General features: G+C 38.9%; 1 protein-coding gene across 3 annotated transcripts in view; it reads right to left on the bottom strand.

Moving 5' to 3' along the window:
* The window catches only part of STAM2 (signal transducing adaptor molecule 2), a 44828-nt gene extending 26559 nt beyond the window's left edge, over positions 1 to 18269 (bottom strand). For 2 of the 3 annotated variants that reach the window (XM_077767767.1, XM_077767768.1), the window contains exon 1: positions 18136 to 18269. In XM_077767767.1, the coding sequence (XP_077623893.1) occupies positions 18136 to 18175 (40 nt within the window). In that variant the 5' untranslated portion in view covers positions 18176 to 18269. Of the gene's footprint in view, positions 1 to 17578; positions 17834 to 18135 lie in introns of all 3 variants that reach the window. The other variant, XM_077767769.1, reaches the window with a different exon arrangement.
* Between the last annotated feature and the right edge of the window lie 2744 nt (positions 18270 to 21013).

The raw sequence follows: 21013 nt of genomic DNA, 5'->3' as shown, positions 1-21013 counted from the left end.
TAATTTGGTTTATACTGAGTTTAAAAAGCTAATGGCAGAATATATGACATTCACATAAACTTTCTATACAGCTTTACTGAGATATAATTTATATCACAATACAACTCATCCACTTAACGTGTACCATTTGATTTTTTCAGTATATTCACGGAGTTGTGCAACTATCACCATTATCTAATTCCAGAACATTTCATCACCCTAGAAAGAAATCCATATCCATTGGCAGTCACAGCCCAATCTCCCCCCATATTCCCCACCCTAATTAACCACTAGTCTGTGTCATGTCTCTATAAATTTGCCTAATCTGCATTTCTCATATAAATAGCATCATACATAATCTTTTGTGACTAGCTTCTTTTATTTAGAACGTTTTCAAGTTCATCTATGTTGAAGTATGGATCTGTACTTCAGTTATTTTTATGGCTGAAAAATATTCCACTTGTAGATCTATCTCATTTCATTTATCCATTCATCAGTTGAATATTTGGTTGTTGTTCGGTTTTGTTATCTTTTTGGCTAATATGAATAGTGCAATGCTACTATGAACATATCTGTGCAAGTTTTGTGTGCTTTATACCTCTCTCTGATATGTACCTAAGAAGAGTACTGAGTTGTATGGTAAAGAATTCTATATATAATTTTTTTTAGGAAATGGCAGTTTTCTAAAGCAGCTGTTCCATTTTACATTCTCACCAGCAATATATGAATGTTTCATATAAAGTTGTAAAACATTAAAAAATACACTATAGTCTGTAGTGATACATATATAAGTAGTAAAAATATTAATAGCATATGCCTAAGAATGATAAATAGCAAACTAGAGTTAGGATAAGGGATCAAAATTGGGTACACAGGGGCCTACCTGTATTTATAAAGTTTTGTTTATTATGTTGTACATGAAGTATCTACAGATTATTTTTATTCTCAGCATGTTTTTGTGGTCTGAAGTATTCCATAATCAAAATAAAAATTAAACAGTGAATTGTTAAAAAGCATGATGAGAATACAATGACTGAATTATGTTGCATTTTTTTTATTAACTTGTATAAAATTCAAAATCATGATACTTCTTTTCTGCTAATATAGAGGGATAAGGATATAAAAATTACCACATTAGCAATATTTTTTAACCTTTTCCCTTTTTAATACATAATTTCAAATATGTCCAAACCTGAGCATTATATTCATATAGGCTTATCACAGTGATAAGCAGGAAGGATGGTAGAATTCTAGAACTGTTCCTTTTTTAAAAGGAATAAAAAAGCCAAAAAATAAACAGGCTTAGCAAACAGCTATACGTTATAAGTAGGAGAGAAAAATACATAATCTAGTTAACCTCAGTTAAATGCTAGAATTCACTTTTAAAAACCATGCAAATTGCTGCACACTATTAATGGATGAAAGCAATTATTGTGACAGTTTAATAAAATGACAAGTCAGAGATTTAAGAAAAGTAACAGATTTTTGCCTAGTGTAAGTTCTAGACTCAAACACTAAGCTATGAATGTAGACATCCAGGTCCAGCTTTTGCACTTGCACAAAGATGACTAATTCTTCTACATGGGAAGTCAGACCAGGCTGTATATTTTAGAGATTTAAAACATTTAACCACTTCNGGGAGAGGGGGAGAGAGGGGGAGAAAGGGAGAGAGGGGGACGGGGGGGGAGAGAGAGAGAAAGAGAGAGAATATGAACCTTAAGGAGGTTCTACGCTCAGCACGGAGCCCAATGCAGTGTTCAATCCCCTGCCCTGGGGATCATGATCAGAGCTGAAATCAAGAGTTGGATGCTCAACCAACTGAAACACCCAGATGCTTTTTTTTTTTTTTTGCATATATCTTTTTTTTTANTTTGTGGGTTGTTTCCTTGGCTGTGCAGAAGCTTTTAATCTTGATGAGGTCCCAATAGTTTATTTTTGCTCTTGATTCCCTTGCTTTTGGGGATGTGTCAAGTAAGAAGTTGCTGCGGGAAACACCCAGATGCTTCTTAACTATTCTTAGTTTCATATCTAATAAATTCAGGGGGCCAAGATGGTGGAGCAACATGGAAGTTCTCCACTTCTCTCATCCCTGAAATGCAGCAAGATTAGTACCAAACCATTGTGCACACTTAGAAAATTGATCTGAGGATTAACAAAACAATCCTCATAACTTGAACCACAGAACTTGGCAGATATAGAATGCTGAGAGGTGAAATGGGGGAGAGAAAACCCACAGAGGGTAGGGAGCTGTTTTTGCAGAGAGAGGACAGAGAAAGAGGGGTAAGTACAGGAAAAGCACTCCCCCCCAAAATAAGTGGAAAGAAAAACAATGGAAACATCCACAAGAGACTGAACAAGAAAGGGAGAAAGAAGGTTTCAATATCATTAGGACGGAGCAGAGTCAGTAATTACATAGCTCAATACCTGTTGGTGCTCTGGTGGGAAGGACAAATTCTCAGGAGCAGACAGCGAGCTCTGAGGGGTCCAGGGGCCACACAGGGAGAAGCGGTTCCTCTGCTAGGAGGGCATTTGGTAGAGGCCATATGGCCTCCTCATGGGCAAAGGTCCCAGCGGACCCTGGAAAACAGCCACGCTTGCTGGTATTGGAACAAAGACACCAGGGCATGGTGAAACCTGGTGCCTGCTGTGTGTTGTTTGGCCATAATCTCTGAACCTCTGTTGCTGGGAGATCGCATAAACTTTCTCTGGGACAAGCAGGCACCTGGCCACAATCTCTGAGCATCTGCAACAGTGTGACCCCACAGACATTCCCGGAGGGCAAGCCAGAACCCAACCATTGCTTGGCAAGACCCTCCCCAGAGAGTTGGAGCTGTCCAGGTAGCAAGGCTCTCAAAAGTGAGGGGTTTGGAAACACAGCCCCATATGAGATCTAATTCAGGAGGGAGGTGCTGCCTGCCAGGCTGATGGCTTGGACAGAGACAGTGTAGAAGCAGGGAGTGAACAGAAGCTGAAGACAAAGGAGGGGTGCTTGACTGCTGGTTCCAATTGCTGACGCAATTGTTTCGGTGCCAGAGACTGAGAAGCTGGGTATTGCCATTGTCACCTCTCCTGAGCATGCACATATTCCTGCACGTGTACCACACCAATCCACCAGAGTAAGCTAAGCAGTGCCATCTAGTGGAGAATAGAGCCGTAACAGCAAGCCCCGTCTAACTGTGCCAACCAAGCTCAGGCCCTAGAGGATCACCAGAAGTGTCTCTGCCTGCTTAGCGTACAGACTATAAGGTGCTTAGTGCTTCATAGACTTCAGGGGAAACTGGATGTAATTTCATTCATATTTCATTCTGTTCGCTGGTTCATCTATTCACTTTTTGTTTTTCTTTTTCCTTTTCTTATTCTTGGGTACAGAAAGTGAAAATTTGATTTTTATTTTCCAGGGTTTTTTTAAATTATTTTTCATTTTTTTACTATTTTAACTTTTTAAACTTTTTGTAGTTTATTTTACTTTCTTCATTTCATTTTATCCTATTTTATTGCAGACGTTTTTAAATTTTTAAACATTTTCTTACTTTTTTTCTTTTCTTTCCCATATCTAATAAATTCAGTGAATTCAAAAGTACAGACAAGAGAAAAACTTCTACCAACCTCTTTTGAAACTATGAGGCTTATCTTTCCAGCCTTTTTTCTTTTTAAAAAAAAAATTTTTTTTTTATGTTTTTTATTTTATTTCTGAGAGAGAGGCAGCGTGAGCAGGGGAGGGAGGGTCAGAGAGAGAGGGAGATACAGAATCTGAAGCAGGCTCCAGGCTCTGAGCTAGCTGTCAGCACTGAGCCCAATGCAGGACTCGAACCCACAAACCATGAGATCATGACCTGAGCGGAAGTTGGACACTTAACCAACTGAGCCACCCAGGTGCCCCTCCAGACTTTTTTCTACATGAATATGGAAAAATAAAAATAGATGTAAAACTAAATAAAACAGAATCATATGTATGAGGTGCCTCCAAAGAAAGCACCCAAAAGCTGATATACCTCCTTCCCTGCCAAAGTTATGAACAAGTTGAGAAACAAGAATAAAATACCATTGTTATTACTAATAGAAGCTGTCAGTTTATTAGACAAATGGGCTTGCTAACTGTGAACCTCAGAGGTGAGCATGTCTTAGCACTAAATAGGTGTAGACTTCTCCCTGCAGGGATAAGCCTCTGCACAACTGATTCCATAGAGAAGGAGATGAGAAATCACTCAATGAGTATGGAAAGACTAGCTAGCTCAGACACATCATGAAGCACATCCACTGGGCCAACTACTCTCATATTTACCAATCAGATAAGTCATTACATCAAGGCTGAAGTGACTAAAGGAGCCAGAGCAGACTCAGGGTGAAAACTAATGGAATTCTCTTCTAAGAAAGGAAACCTCAGAGATAGAAAAAAAGTATTTCTCACTACTACTTGTGATCATATTAAATATATTATTTGCTAACTTGCATTTTCATTTATGTAAACGAGTGTAAACAAATGAATATACCTATACTAATATTTTTTAATAACTGCATGATGTACCATGATATACAGAGAGGCCACAAAATATCTATACAAACAACACACTGATTTTTTAAAAAATGTTTTCTCTGTCTTGCATTGTTCTTTACTATTTTTTTAAGTTTATGTTTCTTTTTTTTTTTATTATTTCTGAGAGAGAGATAGCGTGAGCAGGGAAGGGTCAGAGAGAGGGAGACACAGAATATGCAACAGGCTCCAGGCTCTGAGCTAGCTGTCAGCACAGAGCCCGATGCGGGGCTCGAGCCCACAAACCGTGAGATCATGACCTGAGCCAAAGTCGGACGCTTAACCTACTGAGCCACCCAGATGCCCCTTAAGTTTATGTTTCATTTTGAAAGAAAGAGCCTATGCACATGGGCTCGTGAGTGGGGGAGGGGAAGAGAGAGGGGAAGAGAAAGAAACCCAAGCACAAAGCCCAATGTAGGGCTCAATCTCACAAAACAGGAGATCATGACCTGAGCCAAAATCAAGAGTTGGATGCTCAACCAACTGAGCCCCCCAGGCACCCAACACACTGTGATTTTAAATCCATCATGTACTCAGCTTCTCTTATACTCATTGGTTTTATTCATATTGATGCCCCACAAAGAAGAAATATAAAATAATTAAAAGAGGTCAGGACTTCAAACAGAGGCCCTTCAGCATAAATACTTTGTCTTTCATATGTCTCCACCCCACCTCTCTTCCTTTCCTCAACCCCCAGAATGAACATAAGCTCCATGATGGCAGGGATTTTTGCTTTGTTCACTATTATTTCTAGTGCATGGAATAGTATCTGGAGCACATAATAGGTACTCAGTAAACTCCGGTTTGATAAATAAGTTGAATGATGCTGGTTGCTCCTCCATATCCTATTATGTTGGGCACAGTGATGCCCAATGTGGTCCCTCTAAAGTCTGCACAAAGTTGAGGACTAGCAAGAGCTCTGGACCAGCAAGTTTACTAAGCAAACATCCAAAGGGGCTATCCAGGATCAAACTGCACTAGCAACATGATGTGGCAATAAAAGGCAACAGCACAGTGGGCTTATGAAGTTCCAGTTCTCTGCCTGTTTAATAAAAAGGAATGACAATACCTTTTTGGGATCTCATCTAAGAGACAAGGTAAGTAGGGAAGGGAATGTCTCAAGAGGGAGGCAAAGGGCTTCCTGGGCTATGATACATTGGTGATATCAACAGAGTCTGAAAAGCAAATCACATTTATTATATATGACTTGCCAGTTTCATGCTCATCTTTTCTCTTTGCTTATGAGAGGGTTTTGCTTTTGCTCTACAAATCTGTTACTCCTTTTCATTTTATCATTTGATACAGTATTTAAAACTACTTGAAGATTCAACATTCAGCTATATTCTCTTCTATATATTTATTATTTCTCTTTAATAAGTAAATATTTAGTCTCTCTGGACTTTAAAAAAATTTTTTTAATGGTTTATTTACTTCTGAGAGAGGGAAAGAGAGGGAGAGAGAGAGAGACAGAGAGGGAGGGAGGGAGAGAGAGAGAGAGGGAGAGAGAAAGCATGAGCAGAAGCAGGGGAGGGTCAGAGAGAGGGGGAGACACAATCCGAAGCAGGCTCCAGGCTCTGAGTTAACTGCCAGTACAGAGCCCGACGCAGGGCTCGAACCCACAAATGGTGAGATCATGACCTGAACCGAAGTTGGATGCTTAATCGACTAAACCACCCAGGCTCCCCTAGTCTCTCTGGACTTTCATTTGACACATGGAATGAAGCAGGGATAGAAAAATATCTTTACTAATTATTTGTCAGTAGCTCCAACATCTAAGAATCTATCATTTCCTCTTTGATCTGAGCAATCAGTATCATCATTTACCAAACTTTGTCAGTACACATATACATACAAAGAGTTGAGTCTGATTTTAGACCATCTAATAACCTACGCATTACTGATAAAACTCAACTTTTAATGATTACTGTTTCAATTTCAGTCCTGTGATACACAACTAAATGTGAAATCTATTTAATACCTACCAAAAACCATTCCAACAATTTCAGATATATCTAAACAGTGTTTTTTATTTGATTTAGTTTTTATAGAAAATGGAAAAATCCTGATTTAAATACTCTATCCAGCACAGTTTATGGTCTACAAATACAGGGCTCACAATTACTCTTTTTAAAAAGTATAAAATCTGAAGACTTTATAATGGCCTGCCAGAAAGGATTTCATTTTTCAAGTGAACTAAATAACAGTTAAATTATGTACTTAGGAGCATTTTAAACTCCTGGAAAAAATTTTAAATATTATAATTAAGGAACCATTCTTGTATAGCACTGTCACTGTGCCCAGTATTGGGGCCATACTTCACTTTATCATGTGTCAAATGCATAGAGGGGGAGAGAGTTTAAAATGCCCTCCTGGGGCCTAAATGCTAAATTTCCAGGATTTGGTGGGTGTAAGTCATAATGTTTCATCACCAGGTTTTGATTACTGTATATAGACAGCCTCAAATATACTGAAATATTTCAGAAAGATTCTAACAATATCATATTCCACATCAATACTTAATAAGAACAAAAAGGTGCCCCCTCTACACAGTGCATTGTCTTCAGTATAAAACTTTAAAAATTATTCAAATCTACCCAGAAAACTTTTAATGAAATAGGCTCTACCAGTAATTTTTAAAATCTAACTATATAAAAGAAAAATGCTCAAGAGAGATTTATAAAGCTCCTCTTACTATGTTTGCAAATAAAAACTCATGACTAGTCTGCTTCCAACCATAGCAGAGTAGCTGCTATCAGATTTGCTATTCTACCAAAAACAAGGACAGAACAGGCACGATATATAATGCAATTGTGCTCAGGAAATGAATAACAGGCAGTGCAGGTCTGAGATCTTTCAGGGAAGGGAAATGTGAAGTAAGCGCCATGATATTCCCAGTTTTTGCCTGGGAACACTTTCCTGTCCCAACATATAAGAGAACTACCCCAAGTAGAGCAGCTGTGGGAAACTGACCAAATTTCTGAGCACAGGGATTTACCATGGGGCCTTGAAGAAGGGCTAGACTACTTGAGTCTCTATGAAGTCTAGCAGAGATAACCTACCATGGGGCTGAAAGGTTGTGCAGTGCAGGGAGTCTCTGCAGTTATTGTTTATATTCCCACAAAATTCAGATACTGAAGTCCCAACCCACAGTGTTGCTCTATTTGGAGAATAAGCCTCTAAAGGTTAGATCAATGAGATCATAAGGATGGAATCCTGATCCAATAGGATTAGTATCATAAGAAGAAGAGACAACACAGAGCTTCCTATATATCTCTCTCCATACATGCACAAAGAAGAGGGCATGCAAGCACACAATGAAAAGGTAGCCAACTGCAAGCCAAGGGTAGAGACACCAGACACCAAACCTCCTGGGACCTTGCTCTTGGACTTTCCAGTTTCCAAAACTGTGAGAAAATAAATTTGTTGTTTAATTCACCTAGTCCAAGGTAATTTGTTATGGTAACCCCAAGCAGACTAATACTCCACCCAACTAGAGTACAGAGAACATTTCAGGCATTCAACTGAAACACCAAAAGAGAGTAAGGCCCCCTACAATTTAATTCAATATCAAAATAGACCTGTCACACAAAGAAAACCAAAAAGATCCTCTAATAACATAATTACCTGACAGAACAAAACTCAAGCCTCCTTACAAAGATAATCGCAGTGAACAGCATAATATAAAAACTTACCAGTATACAAAAAAGTATCCCATAATCAATAGCAGAAATAGCAAAAGAAATAAAAAGGCATTTTAAAGCAGGTATTACCAAGAACTTAAAGCAAAAGATGGTGCATGTTTAGCAGGGAAAAGAAAAGTATAAAACTGGAATTTCTAGAACTAAAAAGTATATCAACCAAAAAATTCACCAGGTGGGCTTAAAAGCAGAATAGAAACCACAGAAACAGTGAATGTGAAGAAAAATCAATAGCAGTTATCAAACTTATTATTCTTTTTTAATTTTTATATTTTTTTTAAAAAATTATTTCTGAGAAAGAGAGAGAGACACAGTGTGAGCAGGGGAAGGTCAGAAAGAGAGGGAGACACAGAATCTGAAACAGGCTCCAGGCTCTGAGCTGGCTGTCAGCACAGAGCCCGACACGGGGCTCAAACCAAAGAACTGTGAGATCATGACCTGAGCTGAAGTCAGACATTTAACCAACTGAGCCACCAGGCGCCCCGCAGTTATCAAATTTAAAGAATAAAAAAAATTTTAACTGAACAATCTCAATATATTAATTTTTTAAAACTTGCTATGTAACAAATCACTATAAATTAGGAATTTAAAACACCACCCATTATTAATTCATAGTCATACAGTTAAAATCTACATAGCCTTGGCTGGATTCTATGCTCAGAGTATTACAAGCTTATTCTTGGTGTTTGATGTTACTTAACTAAAACATGATAACCAGATTCATGCATATTGGAACTATGTAAAGTAAGGGCTATCTGTACATTAAACAAGGCCAAGTTTAAAACTTTCCTCAAATGTGCATGAACTGGGGCGCCTGGGTGGCTCAGTCAGTAAGCGTCCAACTTCAGCTCAGGTCATGATCTCATGGTTCGTGGGTTCAAGCCCCGCATTGGGCTCTGTGCTGACTGCCAGCTCAGAGCCTGGAGCCTGTTTCAGATTCTGTATTTCCCTCTCTCTCTGACCCTTCCCTGCTCACACTTGCTCGCTCGCTCTCTCTCTCTCTCTCTCTCAGAAATAAATAAAACATTAAAAAAAATTTTTTAAAAAATGTGCATGAACTATCAAAACCTAGAAATCATCTAGGACAATATAGACCGTATATTCTCTAAATACAATGCTTTTTTATTAGACCAAATACAATACCCAACCACATGGATATTAACAATCAGGATATATAAATAAGACTAACAAAGCAACATAAAAATTTATTATAAATAGGATATGACATATCAGTATCTTAGGACATAACTACAGCAGTGTTTAGATCGTAGACAAAATTTGTTTTTTATGTATTAATAAGAAAAAGACTAATTATGTTCATACCTTAAAACTGTAGTAGGAGAATAGGAGAAAAGTGGAAAAAAAATTTTTCAATAGTAAAATAAACTAGAAAATGGAAAGTAAGTGAATAGAATTCATTTGGGGTTTCTAGCAGGAAACCACAGCTGACAGCTTTTACTAAAGATATAAACATGTACTTTCTTTGAACCAATTCGTTATGAACTAAATAATTATTGAAAATGTAGTAGAGTCAATTCTTTCTAGTTTATAAATAAATCATGAAGCGCCTTAGTGGTTTAGTCGGTTAAGCGTCCAACTTTGGCTCAGGTCATGACCTCATGCTCGTGGGTTCCAGCCCAGCATTGGGCTCTGTGCTGAAAGTTCAAGGTCTGAAGCCTGTTTCGGATCCTGTGTCTCCCTCTCTCTCTGCCCCTCCCCTGCTAACACTCTGTCTCTCCCTCAAAATAAATAAACATTAAAAACAATTTTTTTTAATTGCTGTCAGCACAGAGCCCGATGTGAGGCTTGAACCCATGAACCACGAGATCATAACCTGAGCTGAAGTTGGACACTCAATCGAGTAAGCCACCCAGGCGCCCCCCAAAAAAATTTTTTTTAAAAAGGCAAAAGGTCTAAGACCAACCTTATACTCCTGCAAGTTCACTTTCTGGCCAGCTATCACTTCCAAGACACCCTCGTTGACCTGTCAGGTGAGACCCATGCCACCTCCCAACTCCACAAAATGGGCATGCTCATTTCTACAAACACACATTAGGCGCACGGGAAGAAAACAGAAGTGTAGTAAGCATAATATCTATTGTAACTGACCCATCAGGAAACCTCATGTGTAAGATGGCTGGAAAAAAGGATAAATGAGTCTCCAAAGTAGCCAAAATGTCATAGGTAGAGGAGAATCAGAAGTAGTTAGACTGGACAGGGGATCACATGACCGCTGCAAACTGAGGAAACCATCATGCATCCTCTGTATGCACCTGTGAAGTACACATATCATCCATTAAACACTGAAGACCTGCCTTCTATACACCCAGCTCTGAAACTACCTTACTAGCCTAAGGTCTCTGGGTGGTTCACCTCAGCTCAGACTCAAACTTGAATCCATGTTCTTATTTGTAAAATGGAGATTAAGACGGCTGCCATACTTAAAAGAGGAGTTGTGAAAATTAAGTGAAAAGAAAAATGGATGAAACACTTAAACAGACACTTAGAAAACAGGCTATTCATTCTTTTTTTTTTTTTTTTTAATAAGTAAGCTCTACACCCACCATGGGGCTTGAACTCACAACAAAGATCAGCAGTCCTTTGCTTCATCAACTGAGCCAGCCAGGTGCCCCTCAAATAAATATATTCAAGGGTGTCCAACATCAATAGTCATCAGATAAATGCATATTAATACTAGAGGGAGATAACACTAGAATGGCTAAAATTCTTAGAAGTATACTGCTTTAGAAGGGTACTAACAAATTTCTGACATGAAACTGAAGTCATATGAGGTAAAATAAGTAAGTGGCATACTCCAGAACACTGATGATGTGGGGCGCCTGGTTGGCTCAGTTGGCTGAGTGTCTAACTTTGGCTCAGATCATGATCTCGCAGTTTGTGAGTTCGGGCCCCACATCGGGCTCACTGCTGTCAGCACTAGAGCCTGCTTTGGATCCTCTGTCCCCCACCTGCCACCCTTCCCTAGCTTGTGCTCCCTCAAAAATAAAGAGATTTTCAGAGAACAATGTCTGGTCTGTGTCACACTGACCTTCTTAGGTTCAATCCATAAACGAAATACAAATAAATATTTATTCACTCTCAAGTAAAGCAGCAGAGCCTAATAAGGAAATAATGTTAAAAAAAAAAAAAAAAGTTCTTCCCCCTCAATCCTCAAGGGCATAACACTACTAGGGAAACCAAATGTGTATATGCTAGACTTAAGTAGTTTTTAGAAAAGAATGTTAAGATAATTCATCCCATGACACATGAAAGCAAAAAAAGCTGCTACAGATAACAGTGAAAAATACCTTTTAGTTCAAATGAACTAAATTCTGAGCCACTTCAATTCTTATGTTGCATGTGAAAATTAATAAATACTTCATAAAAGAATATTTACTGACCAAAGAGTCTGAGAGTTTTTAGATACAATAAAAATTGCACTGGCAAATGAGTGTTTTCATCCTGTATCGTTACTATCATTGAAAAATTCTATTAAATAGGGGTATTGTACATAATATAAATGTTCAATACTTCATTTCTCTTCATACTTTTAGAAAAGACCTATTAAATACAACTTCTGCGGATGCACTGACAATCAGTCAGAACTGTAAGTACTTCATGAGATCTTCATTTTTCAACATTCCGTAAACCGGAGAAATCTAAGGAAAACCCTCTTTGAATGGAACAGTGACGGCTATCACGAGCAAGTCTCAACGGTAAAGAAATACAAGTGTTCCACTGGGTGTCATGGGAGAAGTGCTATCCTTCATACACCGGCAAATACAGGGCCATTAAAAAAATAATGTTAAGGGTAGTCTAAAAGATGGGAACAAAATGTATTACTCCCAAAGAAAACTGAAGATGCCAATAAGCCAATGTGAAACTCAGCCCTAAAAAAAAAGGAAAGGATAAGGGAAAAAGAGGGATAATCCCAAAATGTTCTCAGATTTCTAGAAATATTCTCACAACCGGAGTTTGACAAATGTTGCTGATTGATAGATACCTGAAACAGGAAAGACGACTATAGGAAAAAATATTTTTTAAAACTTTGTAAAAGACAAAGTGAAAAACCAAAAGGAGTGGGGAGGGAAATGGCTAAATCTGGGGATACAAGGCAACCAAGGAAGAAAAAAGTAATAGGAGATTTTTAAAAATTACATATTCTTAAGTTTTATTTTGATATGTAAGGGACAGATGGTTAGAATTATCAGTTGTCAAATAACCAGACTCTGATATTCTATACTACACACTATACACAAGCTCTACTCTTTTAACACTCAAAACGCCTTTAAGTTTCTTTCATTTAAACAAACAAACAAAGCGGTGTAGAGACACATGGAATAACAATATCTATTTTTAATTATCAACATCATCAGTTCACGTGAAACAAAAATTACAATACCTTTTCTCTTAAATTCTAAAAGAGCATAAAAAAAGTTTTCCTTTAGGATTTTACTGCTCTGATGGTAAACTCATATGAAAGAACAAAGGCCAAAAACAGCTAAGACAAAGGAACTTGCCCCAGGCCACTGACATTTAAATGTGGTATTGGTACAAAAAGATAGAGAATAGTGTAGAAGGACCGAAAGCAGAGACAGAGGCTACAGAAAAGAAATGTACTCTAAGAAGGAGAGAGTGATCCAAAATCATGGGGAAAGGACAAGCAATTCAAAAAGTAGTGATTAGACAACTGATTATTGTCTACTACAGACTGATTATCCAACCAAATTCCTCCTCAGGTCCTACACAAAGATCATGTCAGTTTGGAGTCTGTTTTAGATTCTGTGTCTCGCTCTCTCTCTCTGTCTCTCCTCCCTTGCTTGCAATCTGTCTCTCTCAAAAATAAACATTAGAATTTTTTTAAATAAATAAAAATAAACTAAAAAAACAAGAAAAATGAAATCAAGAAAGACAATATCACTAAATTAAAACTTAGATTTTCTTAATAAAGACATCAGAAAATAAAAAGCAACACATTGAGATATATACCTGCAACTGACATAATCAACAAAAGATTAGAAGAGAATGTACAAGAACTCTAAACTCAGTAAGAAAAAATAATCCAACAAAATAAGTAAAAGTAATAAGCAGATAATTTATAGAAAACAGAATAACCACAAAATAGATGAAAAGATGCTCAAATTACTAGCAATGAAGTTGAATGAAATGAAAACACTGCCTGCCCTATTTCACACCCATCAAATGGGCATAAATTTTAAAAATATGACAATACCCAGTGTTCTTAATGATGTGGAATAAGAATGAACTTCACTATGACTGCTGGTGGGAGTAAAATCTCCCACAAGCACTTGGAAACGCAGTTCTACACTAATATTTTGCAAGTTTGCACTATCTAAGCTTTAAATAAGGCATTCCCCTTCAAGACACAATCCCTAGAGAATCTCTCACTCATGTAAACAAGAAAACATGAGGAAGAACTTTTACTGCACTGTTGTCTATTACAAAAATGGAAAAAACTTCATGTCCATTAATAGGAGAATGAACAAATGTGGTATATTTGTACAGTGAAATACCATACAACTGTTAAAATTAATGGAAGTAGAACGATAAATATCAACAGAAATAATTCACAAAAATGCTGAGGTGTATTCCTGAGATGTAAATAACAAAAATGACACTATTTTTATAAAGTTTATAAACAAAACATACATACATACATACAGTATATATATATATGTGTATTATGTATTTTATAAAACAGAGTTGTATCTTTTTGGAGTGTTTAACTCTGAGAAGGGAGGAAAAAGAACTGGATCAGGTAGCTGCTAAATATACCAGAGAAATTCAACTCTATCTTGAATATTTTCTTTAAAAAAAAAAAGTGTATAAACGATTCGGCTAGACAGAGGTGGCTGATAGGAAAAGGACTTTATATCATATCCTATACTTTATGTTAAAATACATTAAGTAAAATTTGTAACTATCTGAAGGCTTAAAGCTGTAAGCAAAATATAGAAAGAAATTGGTTGTTAAAGCTCTCATTCTCATCCAGAACCAAAAAAAATTTTAATTGTAGTTTTTTACAAAGGTTACAGCAACCTCACTGTGTTCAAGAATTGCCTTAATAAGTATGTAAATGTTATAAATTTGAACATATTAAGTAAACTGTATTACAGGAATACTATCCATTTTTTATGTAAACATTTCTTTTTAATTTTTTAATGTTTATTTATTTTTGAGAGAGAGACAGAGCGTGAGCAGAGGAGAGAGAAAGACACAGAATCTGAAGCAGACTGTAGGCTCTAAGCTGTTGGCACAGAGTCCAACGCGGGGCTTGAACTCACAGAGGGTAAGATCATGACCTGAGCAGAAGTCAGAATCTTAACAGACTGAACCAACTAGGTGTGTCTCTCTCTCTCTCTTTTTTTTTTTTTAAAGTAAGTGCTACACCCAACCTAGGGCTTGAACTCAGGACCCCCCAGATGAAGAGTCAGATGCTCCAACCACGGAGCCAGCCAAGTGCCTCTATAAGCATTTTTTTTTTTTTTTAGAAATGTCCTTTTTATTTATTTTTCTTTCATAGTTTACTGTCAAGCTGGTTTCCATATAACACCCAGTGCTCATCCCAATAAGTGCCCTCCTCCATGCCCATCACCCTCCTTCCCCTCTTTCCCACCCTATCAGCCCTCAGTTTGTTCTCAGTATTCAAGAGTCTCTCATGGTTTGCCTCGCTCCCTCTCCCCAACTAAAGCATTTCTCATGAAACTTCACTGGAGAAAAAGATTCCATGACTAAAAATCCAAGTTCCCTCATGGTCAAGCTCTTCTAACACAAACCAAAGACACAGCAATATATACATTCAAATTTCACTTTAAAAAGTCTACTTTTAAAACCAAAGTTCACACTTCAATGCACTGTGTCAGAAGAGTTTTCTAGAGGTAGAATTTGAGCTCAGCTTTGTGGGACACAAGTTACTATATCTGTAAGAAGGCAATACCAAGGTTATTGAAAAAAGAAAAAGGCTATCAGTGAATAGTAAATGACACAAAGGCTGAAAATGGCAAAAGTAAAACAAAATAAAATAAAATAAAATAAAAAAGTTGCCTGTCTTGAGTATCAAGAAAAAGGATGTCCAAGTAAAAACCAGAGGTAGGGGTAGAACAGATGTCATGACTTGGGAAGCAATGTAGGGAAACTGAGAAAACTGGTACAAAATACAAGGAAATGACCTCTTCCGTTTTAACACTAACCACTCAACCCTCCTGCTGCGGCTCTGTCCCCCATGCTTCACTCTCCCTTTGGAATTCCTTCACAATGGCTACCTCAACCAGGTTCCACCTCAAGAACCCTGACACTCCTCAGGGGTGACCAGCGATGGTGTTTTTTTTTTTTCTTCAGCCCGTGTTCAAAGAAAATTTCACAGAACAAAAATTAAACGCAGAATTGAAAAAATCCAATAAAACATTTAATGAGCTAGAATGCTACGACAGCTAACATACCCTTCAGGGTTTGTAGGACCTGACTCCACGAAAAAATAGGAACTGGCCAGAGATCCTTACTTCCTAGCCTTTGGCCTGCTTCCACCTGACAAGCCATATATCATCATCAACTTATGAATATCTTCGTAGACATTGTGACCAACTACAGCTTTTTCTCAAAGTCTGAGGAAGGAATTTCTTCCCCACATGAATAACGTCAGAAAGAATTCTCAACCTCCAGTGAAACTGCACCTACAAAAGGAACGTAGTTTCATCTTTAAAAGCCCTTAATTATAAAATGACCATATAAAATTCTGCAGGCAGAATTGCTGTCAGGAAAGGAATGGGGGAGAGAGAGAATAATGTCAACACCTTTACAGAGAAAGCATGTGTCTCTTTAGGGAAGATGACTTTTAAAGAAAAAAAGAACGCAAAGCATCTTCTGTACTGTATTTCTCACACTATATTATAATTATCTTTTTATATGTGTATGTATCCTCTGTTAGACTGAGGGTTCCTTGAGGGCAGGAATTTCTGTGTCCCCAGAACTTAACACATATCTGACACACAGCAATCATTCCATGCATGTGTGCTGAATGAAAAGTGAACATAAGAATGACCAAGAAAATAGATATGAACAAAAGAATGACCAAAAAAAAAAAATCTGACTGAACCAAAAAGGGTACGTGAAAAGGCAAAGGACCATATTCCTGTAGACATTCTAAATTAAATAACTTTCTTCTATTACTTATTTCCAATTTAAAAGAGATGTAACTTCTAAAAAATGTGACATGTAACTTTTCTTCTGTGATACGGATTTAAGGGCAATTTAAACTCCTTTGTATTTCATTCCACTTTTTCTACTAATTCCATTTACTTGTCTAACAGAAGTTACTGGTGGGCCTTGATCAAACTTGCTTTTACTCTTAACCTGACTTTCGGGCAGTGACTTCAATCATACTTAAACTAACAAGTACTTGAAGCTTTGGCTGGTGGCACTGCCCGTGAAATGATCTATATATACACAGCAGTGTTTTCTGTTTGAACAGCAGTGCCTTTTTTACTACCGTGGCATTAAACTGTGATCCACTAAGCCAACAGGCACATCAAGAGTCACTGAGGAGAAGGGTTAGAAAAGCAAAACAGGCAGAGCAGCTCCACCCACTTCCACCCGAGTATTCAAACAGAAAGCAAGAGGCTTCCGGGAAAAGATTTCCCTGGATGAAAGAGTTTCACAGTTTTTAAGTCAGAAAATAATCTGTCTTACTCTATAGCGACCTGTTTTATTTCACTATGACAAATGAAAAGTCTTCACATCAGCAATAAAAAGTAGAGGTCTCCCTGGAAGAACAGAAGATGTCTCTAGGTGTTCCTAAAAGCAGACCTGACGCTTCTCGACCTGAAGCTTCCTAGATTTATGCCAGTCACCGGCATTACTCCACCAAGAAAAAGGTGAAAGAAATTATGGAAATAAATATTTGAAGACTATATAAGGGTCAAAAGATCATTATAAATATTTTAGGTCTCTAGAAACAGAAGGAGGTTCTAACATTTCCTATTTGACTTCTGAACATGCTTTTGGGATCACCTAATACACCAAAATAGGGCATTTCCTATTAAGTCTCCTCGTCCTTAGAAAATTATAACTGAAAAGGTGGGCTCACTGCTATGATGTGCAGTATCCTCTGTGGCTGGCAATTTTCAGCCATGGGTTTTTCCATTCCACTAAATCTGAAAACTCTACCTAGGGTTCTGCTACAGAAATGTGCACGTAGCCAGTTTATTTTACTGTTCTTCTAATGCCCAATCCTGTCCATCTTTTTTCTCATTCCGCAATCACTAAAGGCAGCAGCAGCACTCTTACAACTCCAACAAATAAAACAGTAGTTGTTCTGATCTGTTTTGACATCCTAGGGTTTTCCTTTTCATACCCTAAGACAGAACATCTCGTAGCACTCGCGCCATCCATGGATAGAGAGTAACACTTCCCAGCATTGTAAATAAATCCTGAAGCTGTGCTATCAGAGCTTGGATGCGCTTGTATGAGTGACGTGAAATGGGTTTCTCCTATCGAATGAAGGCAAGTCGAGGTCTCTAGTGTTGTGATGCCTCAGACAGCAGGGTCTTTCCACCGCTATATCATCTCCAATCCAAAGGTAGAGCGGTGGAGAACGGTGATGAACCAACTACAGAGGAAGCAGGAAGTTTGTATCATTTGTTAGTCCAGTCCCCTGCGAGCCACAGGCTCTTCCCTATTCTTGACACTAGCGAGAAAAATGACCTTCTTTCAGGGTCTCCAACCTCAGATAGGTAAGGGACACCCCCCAAGGCTGCGACGCGCCACAGTAGCCCACCCTGAAAAATACCCGCGGCTAGCCAGCGGCGCCGCCCCCTTCTCTCCCTTTGCTTAGCTTTCCCGTCCCCGGAGTCGCCGCCGCCCACTTTCAAGCACAACAAACAGCGGCCTGGGCGCCGAACCAGCACTTACCCACGTCTTGCGCGAAGGGGTTTGCACTGAACAGAGACATCTTGCCGGCGCCCGAGGCCTAAACGCTGAGGTCTGGCCGAGGCTCGGCAGCTGCTCGCAAGCTGGGTGACCCGCGGCTGCCGCTTCCTAGACGGCTCCGCTCCGATAGCGTCCTCGCACTTCCGCCACCGCATCTGCCCGGCTCCCGCCTGACAGGCTAGCTCCCGGTTGGCACTCCACCCCCGCGCTCCGGCCTAACTCTCCTCCCGGAACGAGGTCCCGCCGAGACGGGGGTTCTTTAGGCGCACCTGTCGCCTCTGCCTCCCAGAAAGAGTCAACAGCCCTTGTCCCAGTTTTTCGTATGGGGTCAGGCGGCCGCCGCGGCCACCTTTCCATCGCTAGGACCCCGGCAGGCCACGGAGCAGGGGACCTTCGAGGCCGGAAGTTGTCGCGCCTAGAACTGGGTAACCCTAGAGGCCCGGAAGCCGCTACGCCCCCGGAGTCGCCGTGGTGCCGTATTTTCCGTGTTTAGAGGATTTTCTGCGTTTAGAGGCTCTAGTCCTCGCTTATTTAATTGGTTCCTAAACTGCAGCCTAGTCCCTCGAGGGCGAGCCCGTGGCTCCGTTCACATCACAGTCCCGTTGCCATGGAAACGGATGGAGCCTCCGAGCCCCACCCCTGTGGAAACAGCACTCCTGGAAAGCGTTGGTCGAACTAGAGCTCTGTCGTAACTCCCTAACTTTTCGCTTTCCATCGTATTCTCTGAGCACATGAAAACGCTGTTCGACGCTGGGAATCCCAAGACGAATGAGGCACACACTCCCTGTTTTCAAGTTGCAGACAGTTTTATAGGGCCAGTGTATATAGCTTATACAAGACCGTATGTTACGGTTCTAATAAAGGGGTCACTAACTCAAATTTCCGTAGGAGGCAGCGAGATACTTAAATGAATGTAGAAGTGCAAGCATGCCTCCCAACCACACACTCCTATCCCTCGTACCCCTTCTTTCATTCTGTAGCATTTATCACTTCCTAACAATTTACTTAATGATTGTGTTTACCGTCTCTCCTCTTTAGACCATAAACTCTATGACCAGTTTGGTTCACTGCTTTATTCCCAGCGTCCAAAACAGTGTCTGGCAAGTAATGGGTGGTCAATCATTACTTTCCGAATGTAGTTGTGACTGTCCAACTGAACAGCTCAGATCTAAAGATGGCAGCTGCTAGTAAACTTTAGCCATTTGTTTAAGTGTGGGCCCCACTAGAACTTAAATGATTTTAAGACGTTTAGAATTACTTCCACATTTTAACAATGAGTCAAAACCATTTTTACAACCTTTAGTATAAAGGGGATGTATAGAAAAGAGAACCTTACACATGGAATACTTCAGTGGTTGCATATATAGGTGCTATATATATATATTTATATGCAACTATAAAGATAGGTGCACAAACATTTGCAAGTGAAGGGAGCTGGTTTTCAAAAACTGAACTTAGGATGATAAAGATATGTTTGGAGGCTCTCTAGATGGATTTGTCTAGGACTAAGACTTAGTGTTGGAACGGAAAACTAAATAGATTCAGAAGAGCCTTAAAGAAGCTAAGATATTTTAATTTTAGCATTTAAGACACAAAATACTCATTTCAAGATTTTGAGCAGCAGAGTAACTTATAAAAAGAGTTCCTGGATCTGACATGAGTGTGTATGATGTGTTTGAAGAAGCAGGTCCTGGCAGAACAGTTGAGGCTATGGCAGTGCTAGAAGTGGCACTGTAGAGGAGCTCGTATTGAGATAAGAGCAAGGGGCTGAGGATTAGCCATGGAGAGCATTAATATTTTAAAGATGGTCCTCCTCATCTTTAATGGGAAGCATACCCAAGAATCTATAGGTATTTATCTTTCTCTGGGTGTACTCAGCCTTTTCATGAGTTCCTCTAATTAACAAATTTCCTAATGGTCTCTAAGAGCCAGACTCTTAGAAAGAAGAGGATACAAAGATCTTTCATTACTACTTTACCTAATGAAGTTATTGAACAATTAAAAGATACTAGTGGCTGCTCACAAATTCTGGTGTGGAAAGAAATGCAACTTTCTCATTTTTCTATAATGTAATATCTTGTGAGCCCCTTAACAGGGGTTCCCTGATAACAGAAAATAATCTTATCAATTTTGGTTCAGTTCAGTTCTTTAGGGTTTTCTTGGTTATTTGGGGTTTACATTCAACCATTCCATGATATTCTGACCACAGACTGCTTTCTCTGAACATATGCCAAGATCCATCGCCAGCTACTTGTGTTCTTCCAGTTCTGCCAGTAAATGTTTGGTGAAGAATCCTTTTTATTTCAAAACAGGGACAGTGCTTCCTCAATAAGACCATAATGAGAATTGACCCTCGTTATTGATCTAGAAACACTGGAGATGGTTGTGGCAAATCTTGAAAAGGGAATCTAGCATCTTGGAAGGCATCTTCATAAGGTGAGACTTCTGCATGGTCTTCAGAAGGAAGTCACTATTCTGTATCAAGGGCAAGTGTCCCTAGTCGGGAGGATTGAGGTAAATCTATCAGGTAAAAATTCCCAAGAGTATCCACCCAGGTATCTCCATCCTAGGTCTTAGGATGTTAGGGCCCTTCAGAGCCCTGGCTTTAATTTAGGAGATATGCAGTAGGTTCTGAATTCAACCTTCTTCTAAATTCTGCTGCTCTCACAGGTCTTGAATTTGATTTTTTTTTTTTTAACTATCATCTGTCCCTCTGGCTACAGTAAATAAAGCACTCTCATCTCTACTCCTCATTTTTTTCTGTGTTTCAGTTTGAATAATCTCTCTCTCCCTCTCTCTCTGATGAATGGCATATTCTTTTTCATGAATTTCCAAAGCATTTTGTGTTTTTTTTAACAAT

This window comes from Crocuta crocuta, unplaced genomic scaffold (assembly GCF_008692635.1).
Source record: "Crocuta crocuta isolate KB4526 unplaced genomic scaffold, BGI_CrCroc_1.0 scaffold154, whole genome shotgun sequence".
In the NCBI taxonomy this organism is placed as follows: Eukaryota; Metazoa; Chordata; class Mammalia; order Carnivora; family Hyaenidae; genus Crocuta; species Crocuta crocuta.
Note: the sequence above shows the minus strand (reverse complement) of the source record. Positions and strands in the feature narration are given on the sequence as shown.